At 39.1% G+C, this 20841-nt stretch overlaps 1 protein-coding gene across 7 annotated transcripts in view; it reads left to right on the top strand.

The window, feature by feature from the left end:
* PDE4D (phosphodiesterase 4D) overlaps positions 1–20841 on the top strand; it is a 1528950-nt gene that overhangs the window by 1331735 nt on the left and 176374 nt on the right. Inside the window, exon 6 of one of the 7 annotated variants that reach the window (XM_057302295.2) lies at positions 8652–9670. The exons of the other annotated variants lie outside the window; for them this stretch is intronic. Within the exon in view, the coding sequence (XP_057158278.1) occupies positions 8652–8695 (44 nt within the window). The 3' untranslated portion in view covers positions 8696–9670. Of the gene's footprint in view, positions 1–8651; positions 9671–20841 lie in introns of those variants that run through there. 7 annotated transcript variants of the gene reach the window in all.

Genomic DNA, 20841 nt, shown 5'->3' on the forward strand with positions numbered 1-20841 from the left:
AGCCTGAAATTCCTCACTTTTGTAGTAAGCACAATAATAATATTTATTTCATAGGGAGTTCATGAAAATTATTTGAGGAGATATTTATGAAAGGCTGGGCATGGTTGCTCACGCCTGTAATTCCAGCATTTTGGGAGGTTGAGGCGGGCAGATCACCTGAGGTCAGGAGTTTGAGACCAGCCTGGCCAACATGGTGAAACCCTGTCTCTACTAAAAACACAGAAAAATTAGCCAGACATGGTGGTGCACACCTGTAATCCCAGCTCCTTGGGAGGCTGAGGTAGGAGAATCACTTGAACCTGGGAGGCAGAGGTTGCAGTAAGCTGAGATCGTGCCACTGCACTCCAGCCTGGATAACAGAGGAAGACTCTGTCTTAGGAAAAAAAAATATATTTATGAAAAATGAAGCAAAATGCATGGCTCACAGTAAGCACTTGATCATTGCTGGTTATACTATTATTAAGATTATCTAATAGGGATACAAAGTATATTCCTGAAAGAAATTAGGGTGCTCTTAGATAGGGGAGATAAATGCTAGTAGGATTGGTTTCAATGCACTATTTATTTTATTAATTTATTTCTCACTGAATTTCTTTTTTTTTTTTTTTTTTTTTGAGACGGAGTCTCGCTCTGTCGCCCAGGCTGGAGTGCAGTGGCGCGATCTCGGCTCACTGCAAGCTCCGCCTCCCGGGTTCACGCCATTCTCCTGCCTCAGCCTCCCGAGTAGCTGGGACTACAGGCGCCCGCGACCACGCCCGGCTAATTTTTGTATTTTTAGTAGAGACGGGGTTTCACCGTGTTAGCCAGGATGGTCTCGATCTCCTGACCTCGTGATCCGCCCGCCTCGGCCTCCCAAAGTGCTGGGATTACAGGCGTGAGCCACCGCGCCCGGCCTGAATTTCTTTTTATGATACTCATTTTTTTTAGAGATCCAGATGGTACCTGTCATTAATGTATCCCTGAGAACTCAGTTCCTCTGAAGGCACAAAAATAATTTGACCATCTCATCATTTGATCCACACACATTTATTGATGCCTCTTTTATGCTTGGTTCTATACAAGACGCCATGACGTGTGGCCCGTGTAGGAAGTCCTGGCCTCTATCTCTAAATCTGTCATCTCAGCCCAACCCCTATTCAGATTATCTGTGCCTTCTGCATAGCCATTCACTTCGCCTGGGTGCAATCATGCCTTCCTTACCCAACGTTTAACAAGTCCAGCCTAGCAACCTACATCATGCCATCCAACCGAAGGAAGGCATTATTGACTCAGAACAAAGTATAGGCACGCTTAGAATAAGTTTATTAAATAATTTTTTTTTAAAAAAAGATATGTGCTTTTTCCCAGGGGAGCAGTGAGGCATTGTCAGAGGGTGGATTCATTAAATCAATACAGAGAATCCTGGCTGCACTATTTGTTAGCTATTTGACTTTGGGAAAGTTATTCTCTGAGCCTTGATTTCTCATTAGAAGATGGGAATAATAGCAAACCTATCTCAGAGCATTAAGTAAGAATTAAATGAAGTGAATTAAGCACGAAACCTAGCATCTGACACATAGTAGGAACTAAAAAAGAAATACTAGTTCTTGAATAAACATTTTTTTCTTGACTGTACTATGATACTTCCATCAGTGAGTTTCCAAGGCAAATGAATCATCTTTAGAATTGGAAGCTCAATGTAAGCAACAATGAAGTAAAGAAAACAACTGAATTTCTCTTGAAATTATTTTCCTTTACTGACTTGTCCTTTATTGTCTGTGTTCACAAGAAACTAGCTCTGACTGCAAAAATGTCTGCCTGTTTCTATGGCCAATTCTTTTCTACATGTTTAAATTCCTAATTGTGCACACAATCTTAGTCACAATATTTTCATGTGCAAGCAATTAAGACTCATTTAACAGCCCTTCCTCTGGAAGGTTTTGTTCTCCATCTGCCAGAAATCAGATTCCTTAGGAAGATATTTGATTTTGAAACAATGTTAAAGTACTGTTCATTTTGTTCAAATTTCATTTATGTACCATTTTTTAAAGTGATGTAAATGGACAGCCACAAAAAGCTCAGCAGCTGGTCAAAACAAAACATCAAAGACACCATTGAAATGGGGCAAAAAAATTAAAAACTAATATGCTGGGACAATGCCAAATAAAAACGATAGTCTGATAAACATTCCTCAGACACATTTTGCTCATAACAACTATTTCCTTTACAGCAGATTTAAAATATGGGAAAATGGGAATACACCCCAGTTGCCACTCTGAATCTTAGCTGTCCTGAGTTCACTGCAATGTATATAATATGGAAGTCAGAAGGTGGAAAAGAGGAAAAGATTAAATTTGTAAGTTTTTTGAAAAATATATGGTAAAAAGTAGAGGTATCCAACAGATTTGTACGATAGATTGTTCATTTAAGGACCAGGAGCAGTGGCTCACGCCTGTTATCCAGCATTTTGGGAGGCCAAGGGGGGCGGATCACCTGAGGTCAGGAGTTCGAGACCAGCCTGGCCAACATGGAGAAACCCTGTCTCTATTAAAAATACAAAATTAGCCAGGCGTGGTGGCACATGCCTGTAATCCCAGCTACTCGGGAGACTGAAGCAGGAGAATCGCTTGAACCTGGGAGGCAGAGGTTGTGGTGATCTGAGATTGTGCCATTGCACTTCAGCCTAGGCAAAAAGTGAAACTCCCGTCTCAAAAAAAAAAAGAAGATTGTTCATTTAAAAATCAATTAGATTGGCCAGGCACGGTGGCTCACACCTGTAATCCCAGCACTTTGGGTGGCTGAGGCGGGTGGATCGATTGAGGCCAGGAGTTCAAGATCAGCCTGGGCAACATGGTGAAACCCCCGTCTCTACTGAAAAAAAAGAAAAAGCAGCCAGGCATGGAGGCATGGTGGCACATGCCTGTAATCCCAGCTACTTGGGAAGCTGAGGCACAAAAATGGCTTGAACCCGGGAGGCAGAGGTGAGATCATGCCACTGTACTCCAGCCTGGGTGACAGACCAAGACTCTGCCTTGAAGAAAAAAAAAAAAAAAATCAATTAGATAAGTGAGAATGTATATTCAGGGCAACTTAAATCTATGCTCTCAGATTAAAAATAAGATTTAATTACAATTGGTTTTTTTTTTTTTTTTTTGATGCAGGGTCTCACTTTTTGCTCAGGCTAGATTGCGGTGGCACAATCACAGCTCACTGTAGCCTCAACCTCCTGGGCTCAAGCAATCCTCCCACCTCATCCTCCTGTCTACCTGGGACTACAGGCACACAGCACTGCACCACCATACCTGGCTAATTTTTAATTTTTTTTTTTTTTTTTTTTTTTTTTTTTTTTTTTTTTAGAGACAGGATCTCACGATGTTGCCCAGGCTAGCCTTGCACTCCTGGGCTCAAGTGATTCTCCTGCCTTGGCCTCCCAAAGTGCTGGGATTACAGGTGTGGGCCATCACACCCAGCCAATTTTGAAGTATTTAATTTTTAAAATGAAAAATTGATTAGATAATAGTTCTCCCTCACTACAGGTGAAGTCCGTTTTTATTTATTTGTTCAATGGGCTTCTTTAGAACATGAAATAGAAGGCAATGCTTGGTCAAATTAAGGCAGAGGCAAGAATTTTTTAGGTTCTGAACATAAATAACTGTCTGTGAACTGGTAACTCTCTAATTAAGCATAAATGTGAAAAGAAGAGGATTAGCTCTTCTTGAGGAGTTGGAAATGGAAAATATTACAATTCGGAGAGGTAGCTTGCAGAAACCGTATAGTTTTCTCTGCTTATATGCCCCAGCGTTGGGAGACTTGAAAGGAATCACCAACCAAGTTAATGCAATAAATTTCCATATATAGATCAATTGGTTGTTTTGTCCCCAGCTTCCTAGGCCTTTAATAAACTGAATTGTTTTGGTATCACTGGATGAAAGGTTCTGTAAAAGTTCAAAGTATTGTTATTTGGGGCATTCACACCTGCATGTTTAAAATGCCTTTGTGCAAAATGTAGTCCAATCTGCTTTCAAATCAGACCTTCAAAGAAGGGTAGATTCATCCATGTGACAGATCCCCTTAGGTGCTTCTCTACAAAGAAAAAGTTAAGCTAGCAGGTCTACCCCCACTCATTATCTTTGTCTCTTTGTGCGTAATCATCAAACGGCACCTCTGAAAAGAAGACCAAGAGAAAACTTCAGTATCTCTTTGCTGGAGATGCAAAGCAAGATATAGAAGGAACTGGAAAATAGTTCTTAAGTAAATACAGGGGGAAAACGGAAATTGACAGGACGTACTTTTCGCTAACAGTTGTAAACTAAAAATAAAATTTGAAGCACGCCTGCACCCTCACCTGAATGGACTTCCTCCTTGGCCAGGGCACTTTAAAATTTAACCTGAAAGACTGATTCAGGCCGCAAAGGAAGTCAGACATGCCTTATTTTACCCCTCCAGCATTAACATCAACTCAGACCTTAAGTCTGATAAGAAACATTTAGGATCTCTTTTCTTGGAAGCCTGCTACCTGGAGGCTTCATCTGCCTAATAAACCTTTGGTCTCCACAACTTTTATCTTAACCCAGACATTCCTTTCTACTGATAATAACTCTTTCAACCAATTGCTAATCAGAATATGTTGAAATCTACCTATGACCTCGAAGCCCTCCACCAACTTTGAGTTTTCCCGCTTTCCAGCTTTCCAGATAGAACCAGTGTAAATCTTACATGTATTGATTGATGTATTATTTCTTCCTAAAATGTATAAAAACAAGCTGTAGCCTGACCACCTTGGGCACATGTCTTCAGGACCACCTGAGGCAGTGTCACACGTGCATCCTTAACTTTGGCAAAATACACTTTCTAAACTGATTGAGACCTGTCTCAGATATTTTGGGCTAACACAACGAATATGAAAAAACTTTTTTGTGGGGGGGGTGGGAGGTGGGACGGAGTCTCTCTCTGTTGCCCAGGCTGGAGTGCAATGGCGCAATCTCGGCTCACTGCAACCTCCACCTCCCGGATTCAAGTGATTCTCCTGCCTCAGCCTCCTGAGTAGCTGGGATTACAGGCACACGTCACCATGCCTGGCTAATTTTTGCATTTTTAGTAGAGACAGGGTTTCACCATGTTGGTCAGGCTGGTCTCAAACTCCTGACCTCATGATCCACCCACCTCGGCCTCCCAAAGTGCTGGGATTACAGGCATGAGCCACCACACCCGGCCAAAAACAACTATTTTTAAAGAGCATCTAAGCTCAGAAATCACAGGCATATTACGCCTGCCACTAAGGGAGTTAGTTCCATTGAAGGATATAATTAAGAGTGAAATGAATGGTGTGCTAAGCACTTAGGGATAGTGGTTCACAAATTTGTTCCTTAAAATCACCTTGGGGGGCAGGCGTGATGCCTCACACCTGTAATCCCAGCACTTTAGAAGGTCAAGGCCAGAGGATCACTTGAGGCCAAGAGTTCCAGACTAGCCTGGGCAGCGCAGTGAGATCCTGTTTCTACAGAAGATAATAATAATCACCTGGAAATTTCTTTTTTTTAATGCAACTAATGAAGGAAAAAAAAATTCGAGGTTTTGAAACCAACTCAAAGACAACAGCGATATTCAAGCATGAGGTATGATAAAGGTTGTACACTAGACAGCTAGATAGCCAGAATAAAAAGGAAGAGATAGTTACAAAAAATATAAGGAGGATAAATGTATAGGATTTCATAACTGCTAATCATATGATTTTACTGAGTAGGTGTAAAATGCTTCTGATAATGTATGAAAATTTATAATCCTTAGTATTATATATAGGATAAACATAGGTTAAGACCTGGATTCTAAGGCTGAATTTAAGGCTAGTTTATCTCCATCCTTAGATTTCCTACATTTCATTTAAGAGAAAATGTCCTGTATATTGAATATTCATGAAAATCTCTGAAAGGTGTTATGCTTATTCTTAACCTCTTAAAGGCGTACACTGAATGTAATTAAATCATTTGTGCTGGCTCCGGTTCCTCATGAACATCTGCTTTTGTACTTCCCTGTCATTCACAAATGCACTTAGGAGCTAATGATCTATGAGGACTTTTTTTGCCCCTACAGTAACGAGCAGCAAATCTGGCTGCACTTTAATTTCTCATCTGCTGTCCCATATTGTCTGGTGGTCAGTTCATGATGTTACTAAGCTTGGCTTTATTGGCCTCTTTTGTGAGCTGCTGCTGCTTTTTCCTTGGCAAACCTGATTACCAAGCTATTGCATTGAGCATAAAATAAAGGCAAATTAATTCAAAATAAAAGTGAGGGTTGAGGGCAATTCATTTCTGAGGTAGACCTTTAGGATATGAGATGCATAAAGTGAACAAGATCCTACAAGTGTTTACTTGACTTTTCTGGGTTCTTTTCACCTACTTACTGATTTTGAATAGTATAAATTCCTGGATAATTAATCTGGATAAGTAAGTTGTCACTGTACCTCTAGAGAAAATAAAATCAACCAAAATATGTTTAATTCTGTGCTCTGGGTTTCAAGAAAACAAAAATGAATAAGATGTAGTCCTACCCCCAAGGACTTGACACAATATAATTGTACATATGCAAAAGAAACTGTCTAGGTGTGGTGGCTCACACCTCTAATCGCAGCACTTTGGGAGGCTGAGGCAGGAGGATCACTTGAGCCTAGGAATTTCAGACCAGCCTGGGCAACATGATGAAACCTTTTCTCTACAAAAAAAAAAAAAATACAAAAATTAGCCGGGCATGGTGGCACATGCCTGTAGTCCTAGCTACTGGGGGAGTTGAGATAGGAGGGTTGCTTGAGCCCAAGAGGTCTAGGCTGCAATGAGCTATGATTACAGCACTCCAGCCTGGGAAAAAAATCTAAAGTAGTCTCAGGACTGTACCACAGAGTATCGTAAGAATTCAGAGGAGGCAAAGACCAAATTAGAATAATAAGCAATGAAGGCTTCCAGCAAACATGGTATTTTTGTTGGGCCTTGAACACTCTTTAGATGCTTTAGTTTAATGTGCCATAGTCACACTTTCTGTATTGGGAGTGTTAATGGGTGATAACTACTCCAGAGCTTTAGGATTGCTTCCAGTTTCCCAGCAAAGCAGCCCTTTTCAACTAGAACCGTTTGCTATTACAAAAGAGGGGTGATCACTTGTGATTTCTTAACATTTCTTCACTTTGCCTCTGGCACTGGGCTTCTGAAAGTCCAGGAAAGAGCAATGACCTCAGGGTTTTAAGACCAGGGGTATAATCCTAGCTCTGCCTAGCTCTCTGTGTAATTTTTGGTCAGTAATTTAACCTGGGTTGTGTTCTGTAAAATGATGATATTGGATTAAATATTACCTAAGAATCTAACTAACTTTTTCCTAATATTTTATTATTATAAAAAAATGCATGCCTCTGATGAATTGCCTTTATCTTCTTTAGTCATATTTCCCTAAGAAGTGAATAAAAGATACCAAGGCAATGTGTGAATTCCACTTTTTCCAATCTGGATGTTTAGGGGATATCCTTGACACCATTTGCTATTTTGAGTTTTCAACAAAGAGTTAAAAGAAAATTCTGGCACTCCTATCTAGTCATCCTCTCCAGTTGGCAGAAGTCTTCATGTGGACTTGATGGTTGCCCAGAGCAACAAAATATTAGGGACAGAAACATGTTCAGGGACTCGATTGTATAAGTGACTCAGAGCTGAGAGACCTTTTCCAGCTTGACTGCAGCCCATACTTAGCTAGAGTGGGTATTTGTCTATTCCTGTCTGCATACTGTGACTTGGAGATGCCTATTATTTTGCTTGCTAAAATATGGAAGCCAACCTTGAAACTGGCAGAGAGGAGTTAAATGATCAGAAGGCAATCGTCATCATTCAGCACGTCTGACACATGAAAGATCATTAGGACTAGCAAATATAAACAAGATCAGGGAGTGGTCTTGGGCTTTGAAGAGCACATACCAAGAACATCAAGAGAACTCAATATAAATTCAATATAAAAGCTACTGTTCAAGGCCAATTATCTCTTTTGAGTTAGAAGAGCCCAATGGGGAGCCACTCACGCAAATCAATACCCTTTCCTTCTCTCAGTTGGAGCCAGACATCTCTAACTATCCTCTGAATTAAACTGGATTTTTAAAATGTTTTTCTGTCCCTAAACTCTTTAAATCCTGAGGTCATCCTTTCTTTGTTCCATCAGTCTGGCTCCATGATACCAATTACTCCAGCTTGTTAAAGCAGTTATTGGCATATGGTAGTCATGTCTTTTGTTTCTATGCAATGTTTCCTGGAGCAAGAATTGGAGGGAGAAGTTATTAGCCAAGTCTTGTTGCTTTAAGTCTCCTCTCTTCAACTGTTTAACTAGGTTCCATCCTAATTATGTGTTTGGTTGGTTTTATTTTGATACCCAATATACATTCTTCTCATTTGTACATGAACAATGTCATTATGGTAATAATAACAATTATACAATATTACTTTCTGTCCTCATTGAATGTCATTATGATCAGGAGCTGGTCCTCTTGGTTTGGACATTATAATTTGAAATGAATATTCTTTTTAAATGATTGGAAACTTAGTCATAAATTCAAGTGGTTTACAATAGTAACTCTTATCCCAATAACCACAGCACCTGTTTAGAAAAATGTCTTCGGATCACTTGTTTGCAAATGTCTTTTTCCTTAGGATCCTGGATGGAATTGAACCCATATACGTTACTTGACATGTGAAACACATGTGACCCTGGCAGATGATTTGGCTGACCTTGAAAACTACAGCTGTTTAGTCACTTTGAAAACAATGCAATACAAGTGATTTACTAGGCTTCAGTTTTAACCATTTTATGCTGACTGGTGGAAATTCTAACCCTTCAGAAAGAAAAAAAAAAATTGTGAAGCAATGGAAATGTACCATCCTGGGTATTAATGTCATTAATTTCAATACATTTTCTCACAAAAAGTGTAAAGAAGTCTTTGCTTGACCTTATGGGAAAAAACAACATACATGTGGCTTTATTTTGCCTTTTTTTTTTTAATTAATGAAGAAATCCAAGATTTGACTTTCGTTTCTTCTCCACCCAAATCAAAAGCAGTCTATAACCTACTGCAAAGATCAAAGCTTTTTGCTTACTATAAAGTATGTGCCCTGCTTAGGCATTACATGGTAGAAGGATAGCATTCTGTTCCAAGAAATCTCTATTCGTTCTCTAGTTGCTGTGTATATATTCTCTTTTAGCTAAAATATGGTTAGTGAATGAGTCCTGAAAATTTCGCTGTATATACCAAAACATGTTGTATACCATAAATATATAAAATATTTTTATTTCAATTTTTTAAAATTGTGCTTCAATCAAGACAGAAGTTGATTTCTTTTTCCAGAAATTCAGAGTGAGCAGTCCAGGGCTGCTGTGGCTGCTCTAAAATCACTAAGGGCCCAGAGCTTCTTTCAGATAATTTTTTTAACATTTCTAGATTATAGGCTTTGTCTTCATGGTCTGAGATGACTATAAGAGCCCTAGCCATCACAACTAAGTGGCCAGCAGCAAGAAGGAGGAAAAAAGAAGGAATAGTACACCCACTCCTTTTAGAAAAGACTTCTGAGAAATCCCACATAATGCTTCTACTTACATCTCCTTGGCTCAAATTTAGTGTCTGCCACAAAAGAGAATAAGACACACACACACACACACACACACGTATATATATATATATATATATATATATATATATATATATATATTTTTTTTTTTTTTTTTTTTTTTTTTTTTTTCTGGCAAGTCTCTAGTTCAGGGACTTCAATCTCCTTTAAGCAAATGAGTCTTCTCCTAACCTCTCCCTCTGGCCTGCCCAGTCTCTCTCAAATCTCTTGCCATCCTGTCCTCCTTACTCACTTTGGGAAAATCCAGCTCTGTCAGTTTTACAGTCTGCCTTTTCCACTTCCTTACCTGAATTCCTGGGAAAAATAATCCCACATCACTTCAAGCTGGAATTCCAACAAAGTCAAGACCTGTCACCTCATCGGACTCTCAGAGCACTTGACAGTTAGTTCCTGCTGTGCCCCTCTCTCAGTCCTCTTCATGCTAATTCCAAACCTCTCCTCTCTCTTAAGCCTCCCGAACCAGCAGTTCTTCATCTCCTTTCAGCAAATAACTTGTTGCTTTTTGAAGAAAGTCTGTGTCAAGGCATGTACTTCCTCAGCTCCTACATCCTCTTGCCATAGATGTTATCCATAGATCTCTTACTGACATCCATAATCCCTTCCTCCCTTCTGGTCTCAGCGGATGAGGTTTCCCTTCTCCCTCCTGCTCTAAGTCAACCCCTGCATCTGGGCCCTTGATCCTCTCTCCTCCCAGCTCCCACAAGTCCTTGCTTCGTCTGTTTTCCTTTCTATCTCTCACATCTTCAATCTTTACTTTTATTCTGGCTCTTTCCCCATTCATGTCTCTCACAATCTTAAAAACAATACACAGCAAACCACAGCAAAGTTCAGCCAACTCTTTATTGATCCTTTAGCTAGTTCTTGATCTTCTCTTTTCAGTCAAGTTGCTCTACCTCCTCATCCCTATTCAGTCTGCAGTCCACTGTAGTACGACTTTCTCACAACACCTCTGTTCCAGCTGCCCTCCCTTGGTTGCCAATGAACTCCTAATTGTCTTCTTAGTTCTTAGAGGCTTCTTCTTCTTAAACTCTTTCTTTGTTCATTTACTGAGTAAATATTTATTCAACATGTTTTTGTTGGGAGCCATTTTGTTCCAGATGTTTCCACACTCTTCTTGCTGCTCTGAATACTTCTTTTCGCTATTCTTCATGGTCTCTCTTCCTCCCCACTTTACCTCTTAAATGTGAGTATTCTAGAAGGTTCTTTTTGATTAATTGGTTTTCTCACTCTGTGTACTCTGTAGATGTTTTCATGTACCTCATAGTTGTATTTTCCCTCTTATGAAAGTGGGTCCCAAAACTCTGTCTCTACTCAGAGTAGGCACTTCTCCAATTTCCAAATTTATTCACACAAAAGCCCAATGTCCATTGATATCCAACTCTTCAAATCCAATATGTCCAGAGCTGGACTCACATATTTCTTTGCAAATCTGTTCTTCCTATCTCAGTTAGTGAAACACTTTTAGCCAAGATCGAAACTTATAAATCATGAATCCTTCTACCAAATCTATCTGTCTGTCTGTCTATATATATTTTTGAAACAGAGTTGTCTCACTCTTTTGCCCAGGATGGAGTGCAGTGGCAAGATTTCAGCTCACTGTAACCTCCACCTCCTGGGTTCAAGCGATTCTTGTGCCTCAGCCTCTCAAGTAGCTGGTATTACAGGTGTACACCACCACACCCAGCTAATTTTTGTATTTTTAGTAGAGACAGCATTTCACTATGTTGGCCAGGCTGGTCTCGAATTCTTGGCCTCAAGTGATCCTCCTGCCTTGGCTTCCCAAAGTGCTGAGATTACAGGTGTGAGCCACCGTGCTCGGCCCCAAATGAATACAATTTTTATTTTATTTTATAACTATTGATCAAATCCATGCTCTCTTCTCTAACCTGCTAATACTTCCCTAGTTCAAGCACTCACCAACTCTCCCCTGAATTATAGTATTAGTACCTGAAATAGTGTTTTTGAAACTGTCAGTTGCATTTAGCATTTTATTTTAAAAATATGATACAGAATTGAGTAAAAAATAAGAGTATAAAGCCACATCTATAATATCAAAGATAAATATAGTTTTATAAAATTATTGATACACCCACAGACATGCAAACACACACAGACATTTTGCTATGAAAATGTATTTCTTACTATAATTTTTAAAATTAGAGAACTACTTTCTTAAATGGTCGATCTCTGTTGCACCTCTTCTTAGCTCTGGCCTTCCATGATGCCAGCAAATTTATGTAGTTGAAAAATTAATCTGCAAATGTCACTCTTCTTAAAACCTTTTCATGCCTTCCCATCATCCATGATAAAATCAGATCTCTTTGGTGTGGTACCCAAAGCCCCTACCCAGATATGTATTGTACCTCCTCTCCAGCCCAGCCCCTGCCTGACTCTTTCAGCAGCAAACTTTTTCCACCCACGTGCACCATGTTTCACAACTGTCTTCATTTACTTGTACTCTTCTCACCATCTAAAACTCGCTTCTCTCTCATAATTGCCTGGTTCACTTTATCTCATTTTAGAGGACACCTAAAATTCAAGCCCAGTCCCCTTCCTCAGGCCGAGTCAGGCTCTTCTCCCAAACCTACCTCTAGCATAACCTAATGAAATTGCTCTAAAAATTATGGTCTATGCCTCTTTATTAAAAACAACAACAACAACAACAAAAAACCCTGCCCACCAGTATAGCAAGTCTTTTGTTATAACCACACATAGTACTAGTGTGTGGTTCTGGGGCACTGTCATGCCAACTTACCTGTGTTCAATAGACCTGAAGTAGGGAAGATCAGCTGACTCTTTTACATCTCTTCTCAGAACATCTTGAAATGATTCTTGGGTGCAATATAAGAGCAAAACATGGAACAGTAGAAACCAGCATGGAAAACTTTTTCTCCTATTTGAGAAAGTGGGATGAAAATGTGTCTCTTAATCCCTTTGGCAGAAGGGAGTAACTTGAAAGAAGTGGATGATGGACGATCTTCTCCACTCTGTCAGCCCTCTGAGCAGAATGAGGAAAATGTGAGAAGCGATACCATTGCTATATTTGTTTCATTGACCATTATTTCAAATAACTTACATGGTCCTGAACAAGGACATGTTTTTGTGAAAAGGACAACATTTCTTTTGGTGTGTCTGAGTAGCATTTAAGAAAAGCCTTATAGTGGTCAATGAAGGTTGGCCTTTCACCCGCTGCTACTGGAGAGTCTGTGAGAACACTATTTATTCAGCCTCATGGAAACACTAGGGAGTCATGCCTGGGATCTGACAACTGTGCAGCACCATGCCAGGTGCACAGAGAGTTGTTGTGATGAATGTCAAGAGAGGTGGTGGGGTTTTTTTTGTTGTTTTTGTTCCTTCCATTTTCTTTCCCTCTGACTTGGGCTGTGGTTTCATTCATTCCACCTCCCCACCCCTATGCAAGAATACATCTCTGATCTCTTTCTCATACTTTATCTGCCCTAACTTCCACTTTCCTTTTCTTGAGAGGAGAAGAACAACTCCACAGTGCTTTCCTTTTATGTTTTGGGCTAATTTTGTTGTGTTGTTTTATGGTCTTGAGCTGAGAGCTGCCTCAGCACTCAACACCAGCCCCTGGACTGTGAGACTAATGAGAAAAGCAAAATGACTTCAAGTAAAAGGAAGTGGTTTGTGTTGTGGAGAGAAACTTGGAAAGAAACACCACCAAGAACACTAGGGGCTTTATTTTCCCTAAAGCCTACAGTTGGGTTAACACATTTCAAAATAACCGGTCAATTTAGTTAATCCCATCAAACGACCTAGTCAATACAGTAAAGAGGAAGGGAAAATAAACAAACCGGTTTTTGGATGACCGGTTTAGCTTCATGTATCCTTGGTCTCACTCATTTCTAGGGAATAATTTCAACTCCTAAGGAAATGTGAACATCTGTTTTGCAAACGATTACAGGCTGGTTTAATACAAAAATACCTTTAAAAAGGTGTGTTCATATTCAACATGTTTTTCCAGCTGTTATTAAAGCAAGTAGAAACAATATAGTAGGCATAGAAATCTTGATTATAGTGTGGGAAAACTAAGGTTAAAATTATTAGCAGAAATACATTTCTTTCGTTTTCATCCTTCCACTGTCTGAACATCACTCTTTCCTACTTCCTCCATTTTATTATTTTCTTTGCTTTGTTTCTCTCTTTTAACCTCAATAATAACAATTCTATGCGCCAAACACTGTGCTAAGACTGGGCATGCATGATCACATAAGGTAGGTAAAATTATTATTCCCATTTTACAGAAGAAGAAACTGAGGCTCAGAGAATTTAGGGATATGTCCCATGGTCATTATTCTGGAAAGCTGTGGAGCCAGGCTTCAAAACTTGGCAGTTATATTTCAGATTCCACACCCTGCAGACAACACTCTGCTGCCTCCCTCAAATTTTATCTCAGTTCATTTGTTTTCTCTGATCTTCTCCTTTTCCCATGTTCTCTACTCTATTCTCTTGCCTTTTTCCTTTCCTTATATCTGCCTCTTCTTTTTCCAGTCTCTTCCCTCACTCCTTCCCTTATTTGTCTTGTTTCCCATTCTTTGTCTAAATCTCCTCTTTTCTCCCCCTCTTCACCCTATTCATTCCCAGCTCCCTGAAATTATATCATTCTCCCTTCATGATGCCCCCTTATTCCTCACTGCAGCATCACCCAGTCCAACTCTGTCCCATCTGTGATTCCTCACTTCTGCTTTTGCACCATCTCTCTCCCTAAGTTAGAATGGTGCCCAGCTTTAAACACAAGGCAAAGTGAGAGTATGTTCCACTAGGAGAGCGTGTGTCACTCTGCTGCCATACACAGGGAGTACCATCAGTGATTATAAAGAGGAATTTCATTCCTGCCAGAGAGCTCACAAATTAGGTTATTGTTGACGTTCATATAGTTTTTAGTGACTGGAAAAAGATAATGCCTCTTTCTATGGTCACTACCAGGAAGTGAGCTCCATGCAGCAGACAGAAACCAACCAGATAACTGTGAGATCCAAGCCAAGCACAATTTCTACATGTTAGTCATTTGCAAGAAACACTGAGATGTAATGTAGTATTTTGAACTCATATTACTCAGGTGACTATGTTTTCAAGCAGCCAGTACAGGACAGAAAAGATTCATTTCCTTGAATCAAAGCTATTTGGTGACTTTTCCTGGAAACACTCTGAGGCTTACAGGAAAGGATTCCAGATTCCCAAGCTACTGGCACAGAGTAAGCATCTTTTCTTTACATGGTAATTCACAAACGTCCCTCATCACCATATGACAATATCCTCACTGGATCAGCTCGGTTACCAAAAATAACTAGATCAAAATAAATGTCATTCTCACATGGACACAGGTGGACTAGGGTTTAGAAGTTTTGGGAACCATCACAGTTCTAGGCACCTGAAACTTCATCTTTTGCTTGTAGTAAATATGGTGTCTTTCTTAGGACTCTGCCCTTTGTTTATTTATATATCTGGTCTGGTTTTTGTTTTTTGTTTTCTAGAGATAGTTCTCTACTCTCCATAGTGTCTGCTTTCTCATTGCCTGAGTTTGTACATGGCTTGCCATAGCTTCTCTAGCCCCAATTTTAGGCCATCAGTAGATTAAAATTTTTTTTTTTTCTCCTGACACCAATTACCTTAGTTGCAATTTCCCATTTATAATTGCAACTTGAGCCTACAAATTTACAAATACAATGAGGTAACTTTCCACTGTGGTCAAATATTATAGATTATTGGCTACTGGTAAACCCATGAATTGCCTGCCTTTGGATTAGATATTCAGACCAGGTCCATTTAACAATTCAGACATTTTTTTAAACAATACTTTTTTGAGAGTCTTCCATGTGCCAGGCCCTAATCAAAGCTCTTGGGCTACATCGATGACCAAAAAGAAGCATTATCCCCATTCTTACTCCTTATAATCTAGGGTCCAGGACAGGGGAGATATGCACTGTATTAAAGAAATAATCAGTACTGAATGTAAAATTCCAAACTGAAGCATTTTATATGAAGGAAACATTCTATGAGAATGGAAGCCCAGAAGTCCAGTCTACACATGCTCCTGGAATTTTATGGGAAAATAAAAAGTCTGTCAGAATGGATCTTTTGAGAAGATTCCAGAAGTATGTTGGCCAATAAGAGAAAATGAGCAAGTGGATGCCAGAAGCCATTTCTTCCATTGTTGTGTTCAGTTTGCAGTGATACTACTGCAGAGCTTGAAAGGCAAGTACTGGCTTCTCTTCCTCCTGTTCTTCCACCCAGAAAAACCATCCTTATCCTCATATTCCTCCTCCACCTCCACCACCATTACTACCTATTTTGAGGCTGCCACCACCACACTATAACATATTCCTCCCCGCTCTAAGGCTCTGAATTTGGACCTCCCACATGACAGGACTCTAAATAATGACTAATCCATTAAGTTTCTGCTCCATTTCCAAAATATTCATTCAAATTTGAAATGCCTGGGGCCTCTTGTGTAGCCATGGCTGGGCTAATTTCTGCATTTGCATTTTAAACACCCAGAATCAGGATTACACCTGAAGACTTTCAAATAAGTGCTTAGATGGCACAATAAAGATATTCAGGTTAAAAAAAAAATCTAATGAGTCTGTTGTTCCTTTGCAAGGCCTAGTGATAGGAACCTCTTCTTGGAAATATTTGTTAAGCCATTCTCACTTGTAGTCACTCTTGGTACCAAATCTGTTGACCAAAAAAAAAAAAAAAAAAAAATTCGAGGAGAGAGGGAGAAAGGCAAAGTTACTCTAATGTTTTAACTAACCCATATAACCACGGAGAACCAGCCCTAGGAACCAACACTAAAATCTTAAGGACTGTTTTTTCAGACTCTGAAAATTCTCCTAAATCCCCATCCCAGTATCATTCAAGCTCTTTACAACCACTGTTTGTCCTTAGGCTGTAACTTGTGCCTGAAATTCCCACTCTAAGGTTCCCTTGTGGTATTTTTAATAGTGTTGTTTGATGCTGCAGCCAGCTTCTCTGCGGTTTGGGAGTTAAATGGGATACAGCGATGTGGTGTGCTGTAATGGCTCTTGGAGAAATGTTAGGGCAAATTAAATTCCAAATAGGATAGCACCTGAAAGAACCTGGTCCTTTAGTGAAAGAGCTTAATACAGTAGGAAGGAAGGCTTAGAGAGTCTTACTGGCTCCTAAGTGATTAAGAAGAAACATCTAACCTGAGTTTGAAATTCATTTTGGACTCAAATACAGAGTATTTACTTTGAGACACTGGTCCTTAACCACCTGGTTCTTACCTGTTTGCTTTTCTGCTTAGTTAAGCCCAAAGATGGGTGTTAGTTTAAGAGAAAATGGTACTAAAAGGGAGGAGGGGAATAATTAACACCTTTGCTTAAAGCACCAAATCCCATGAGCTGATGATTGCCTAGGTTAGGCAATGACTACTACCACTACTACCAAACAGGTCTGGCATCTCCTATTCCTATCCTGACACCCAGGCCCAAGCTGAGCACAAGCATTGCAGGATTCCGCAGCCTAATGTCTGTCAGCTTTTCCTTTGAACAGTGGTTACCTATCATTAGTGTATTTGAGTCAAATGTGGGTTTAAGGTAGTGGAAAGACTTTTTTTTCTGCTATTGAGAACAGAATCAATTCTTTTAAATGTGTATGTACACACACAGATACACATGCACAAACACACACACACACACACACACCGCTATATATTTTATTTTGGAAAATAATTTTATTTCCAGTAGATCTTTATTGAATAACCTATCATCTACGGAGTTCCTATTTAAAAGTTTTCATTGGTAATGGATTTATTCCAGACAGGACAGGTTATATGTAAAATACAATTCGTAACCAATTAAAACAATAACAAATAACTTGTGCTGAGTGGTTACCATGCAGGTGCTGGGATACGCTTTCTCTCTACATCATCATTTCACCCTCTCCACACTGTTTGAGGTGTGGATCTATTGTCATTGTCTCCATGCTATAAATGAGATGAGACACAGATGTTTTTTATTATCTCCATGAAACAAATGAGAGCACTGAAGCTTAGAGAAGGAGAGAAACAACAACTTGAAGGTTTAGATACTGTTTGAGGAGTTATAGTAAAAAGAAAAATGAAAAGTCCTCTCAAGTTCTACTGAAAATCTTATAAGTGTGTTTCTTTCCCACTTTTGGAATATAATTTTTCTCTTCTACCTCAACTGAAATAAGGTCACACAGCCTATACAGTATAGAACCAGGACTCCAAGGTCACTGACAACAAAGTAAAAGTCAGCAGTTTTGGAAAATACATATTTTTTTTTCCTAGCTGAGGATGGGTTACCTTCATTAGTGACATAACTATGTCACCAAGTAAAATTATTGGCTTGAATATAAATTCATTTCTCTATTAAGAAAAAGAGGAAATAACTAAGATATAAATGATGGAAGTGGCTACTGAGTTAGGAAAACATTTGAAAATCACTTTATACCAAGAAATCACATTCTGGCAGGCCTAATATGGTATAGGAGATATTCGTAACTGGTTATCTTCATTGAAAGATTATAGAGACTAGAGAATAGGAAGGTTAAGTAAAAACTCTACAAATGATAAAATTTTATGTTAACAAGTAACCTAACCAAATACTGTATTTTGCTGTACTTTATTGTAGACAAACAGAAATTCTGGCAAAAGAAAAACAACAAAAAATAGGAAATACAGTTACTAAGTTAAAGCTCTTGCATTTACATTATAAGTATTTCTAAATCCAGTTTAAGATTGCGGAAACAACAACAGAAGTATATGAAATTCTAAATGCCATTTAATTAAAGTGTTGAAAGAGTAGAGATTTCAACAGTATCAAAACTTGTGATCTTCAAGGATCAAAGTAAAGGTGAGTTTATAGAATGCTCACTCTAGGTTCTGATTTGGCCAATTCAATCACACCACTGCCCAATTCAATGAAAAATATAGGCAACTTTGTCAAGCAATGAATTTTATCAATGTATTCAAAGTTGAATGCATCTTAGGAATAATTTGAGGGTTTAGAAAATGTTTGAGGTTTTTTTTTAAAAAAATCTTCCAATTTAACTGAAAACTCTTGTATTTCCTTTCTGCTTTTCAAATATAGCCTTTGTCCTTTACCCTCCATTGTAGCTTAAGATGTGGTCTTGCATTATAAGGAATATTTAAAACCATTCAATATTTTAAACCAAAGACATTCAGTTTTCAAAATTTAAATGGAACTGCCATATATTCTTGAGTGTTGTAGCTATACAGCAGTGGTCCCCAACCTTTTTGGCACCAGGGACTGGCTTCATGGAAGACAATTTTTCCATGGATGGTGGGGAGAGGGGTTGGTTTTGGGATGAAACCACCTCAGATCATCAGGCATTAGATTCTCATAAGGAGTGCACAACCTAGATGCCTCGCATGCACAGTTCACAATAGGATTCACAGTCCCACTGATCTGACAGGAGATAAAGCTCAGGTGGTAATGCTCGCTTGCCTGCTGCTCACTTCCTGCTGTGCCACCAGGTTCCTAACAGGCCATGGACCGGAAGCAGTCTGTGGCTTGGAGGTTGGGGATCCCTGCTATATGGGCCAGAAATGTGAAAGAGGTGTTCAGTGGGGAGTATACTTCTAACCTGAATACATTCTTTTCAGCATTTCTACTTATTTTATCAAAAGGTAATTTTTTTCTCAGGAAATAAAGCAATAGGCAATTGTTTTTTATAGTTTTTCTGTACAGAGCCTTATTCAATTATACTACCAATGTAATCCTATTGCACTGCTCAACAGAATCAGAATAAGAAGAACTTCCAAGTACAATTTGAAAATAAAAGTATCTTTCAAGAATTTGCACTGTACTGCATTATTTGATTTGGAAAAAAAACAAATCAGACCACTTCCATTTCTTGATGAAACAACTAACTCATTTGCTAACTTTCAACTGGCTCTCTTCAGTGGCTTTGAGAATGTGGCACTTCCATGATACCTTGCCTGTAGTACCACCCTAGAACTTTTTTTAATTGAAAATATTTTAAAAGATAATTGATTCGTATGCTTCAAAATTCAAAACGTGCCCTAGAAAGGATCGATTACTAACAGCTTCTTGTGTATTATGTAAACAAATCTTATGCATATACAAGCAAAATACATATTGGCTAGCACTCTTAAAAACATAGGAAGGGTTGAATCTGACCAAGTTAATATTTCAAAGGTGTCTATCAGAAAGGAAAAGGAAAGCTTCCTACAGTTATGTGTATTTTTTTTTAGTTTAAAAAGAATAAGAACAAGATATTGGGTGTGTATGTATATATGTATCTATTTATTTATTGGAGACGGAGTCTTGCTCTGTACCCAGGCTGGAGTGCAGTGGCAGGATCTCAGCTCACTGCAACCTCCACCTCCCAGGTTCAAGCGATTCTCCTGCCTTAGCCTCCCGAGTAGCTGGGACTACAGGCGTATGTCACCACGCCCAGCTAATTTTTGTATTTTTTGTAGGGACAGGGTTTCACCATGTTGGCCAGGCTGGTTTCAAACTCCTGAACTCGGGCGATCCACCCACCTCAGCCTCACAAAGTGCTGGGATTACAGGCATGAGCCACTGCGCCCAGCCAGATTTTGGGTTTTTAAACCTATTGAACTTATCTTTGGATACATATTTTAAGTTTTCCTTAACTGTAAATGTGTTTATGTTCACTAGAAACACCACATGATTTGGCAGACATGGAATTATGTAGGTGAAATCAGCGGTTTTCAATTAGGGCTTGATAATATTAGATATAGTATAACTTTTATGGCATTCACACATACTCTTCAGGGATACCCTTTGCAATTCCGGAATAGTGTTTTTCTTGCTTACTTCAGTCGATTTCTTATATCTTTAGGAAAGATCTGCACATTCATTCTAGGTGAATGTAAAACTGCATTTTAAATCCATTCATTGGGAATCTCACTTCTTAAAAATCATGCAGAAAGATAGATGTACATTTTTAGTAACCGAGCTGTTCAGTAAATTTCTTAAGATTATTTTCTCATAACCTCTGTACATCAAAAGTGAAAAGAACCTGTCCCCTTCTCTCTGTATGCAAAATTCCAGAGAAGCACCAAGAACCAGAAGAAGATGAAAGATTCGGAAGAGCACACATTTTCCAGCCTGCCAGCCTGGGTTTAATTTCACTTTCCCAAAATATTTACTTGGTAAATTCAGAAAAATCACTGGACCTCCAGGAACCTCATTTCCAT

The sequence above is a fragment of the Pan paniscus genome, chromosome 4 (assembly GCF_029289425.2).
Source record: "Pan paniscus chromosome 4, NHGRI_mPanPan1-v2.0_pri, whole genome shotgun sequence".
NCBI lineage: Eukaryota > Metazoa > Chordata > Mammalia > Primates > Hominidae > Pan > Pan paniscus.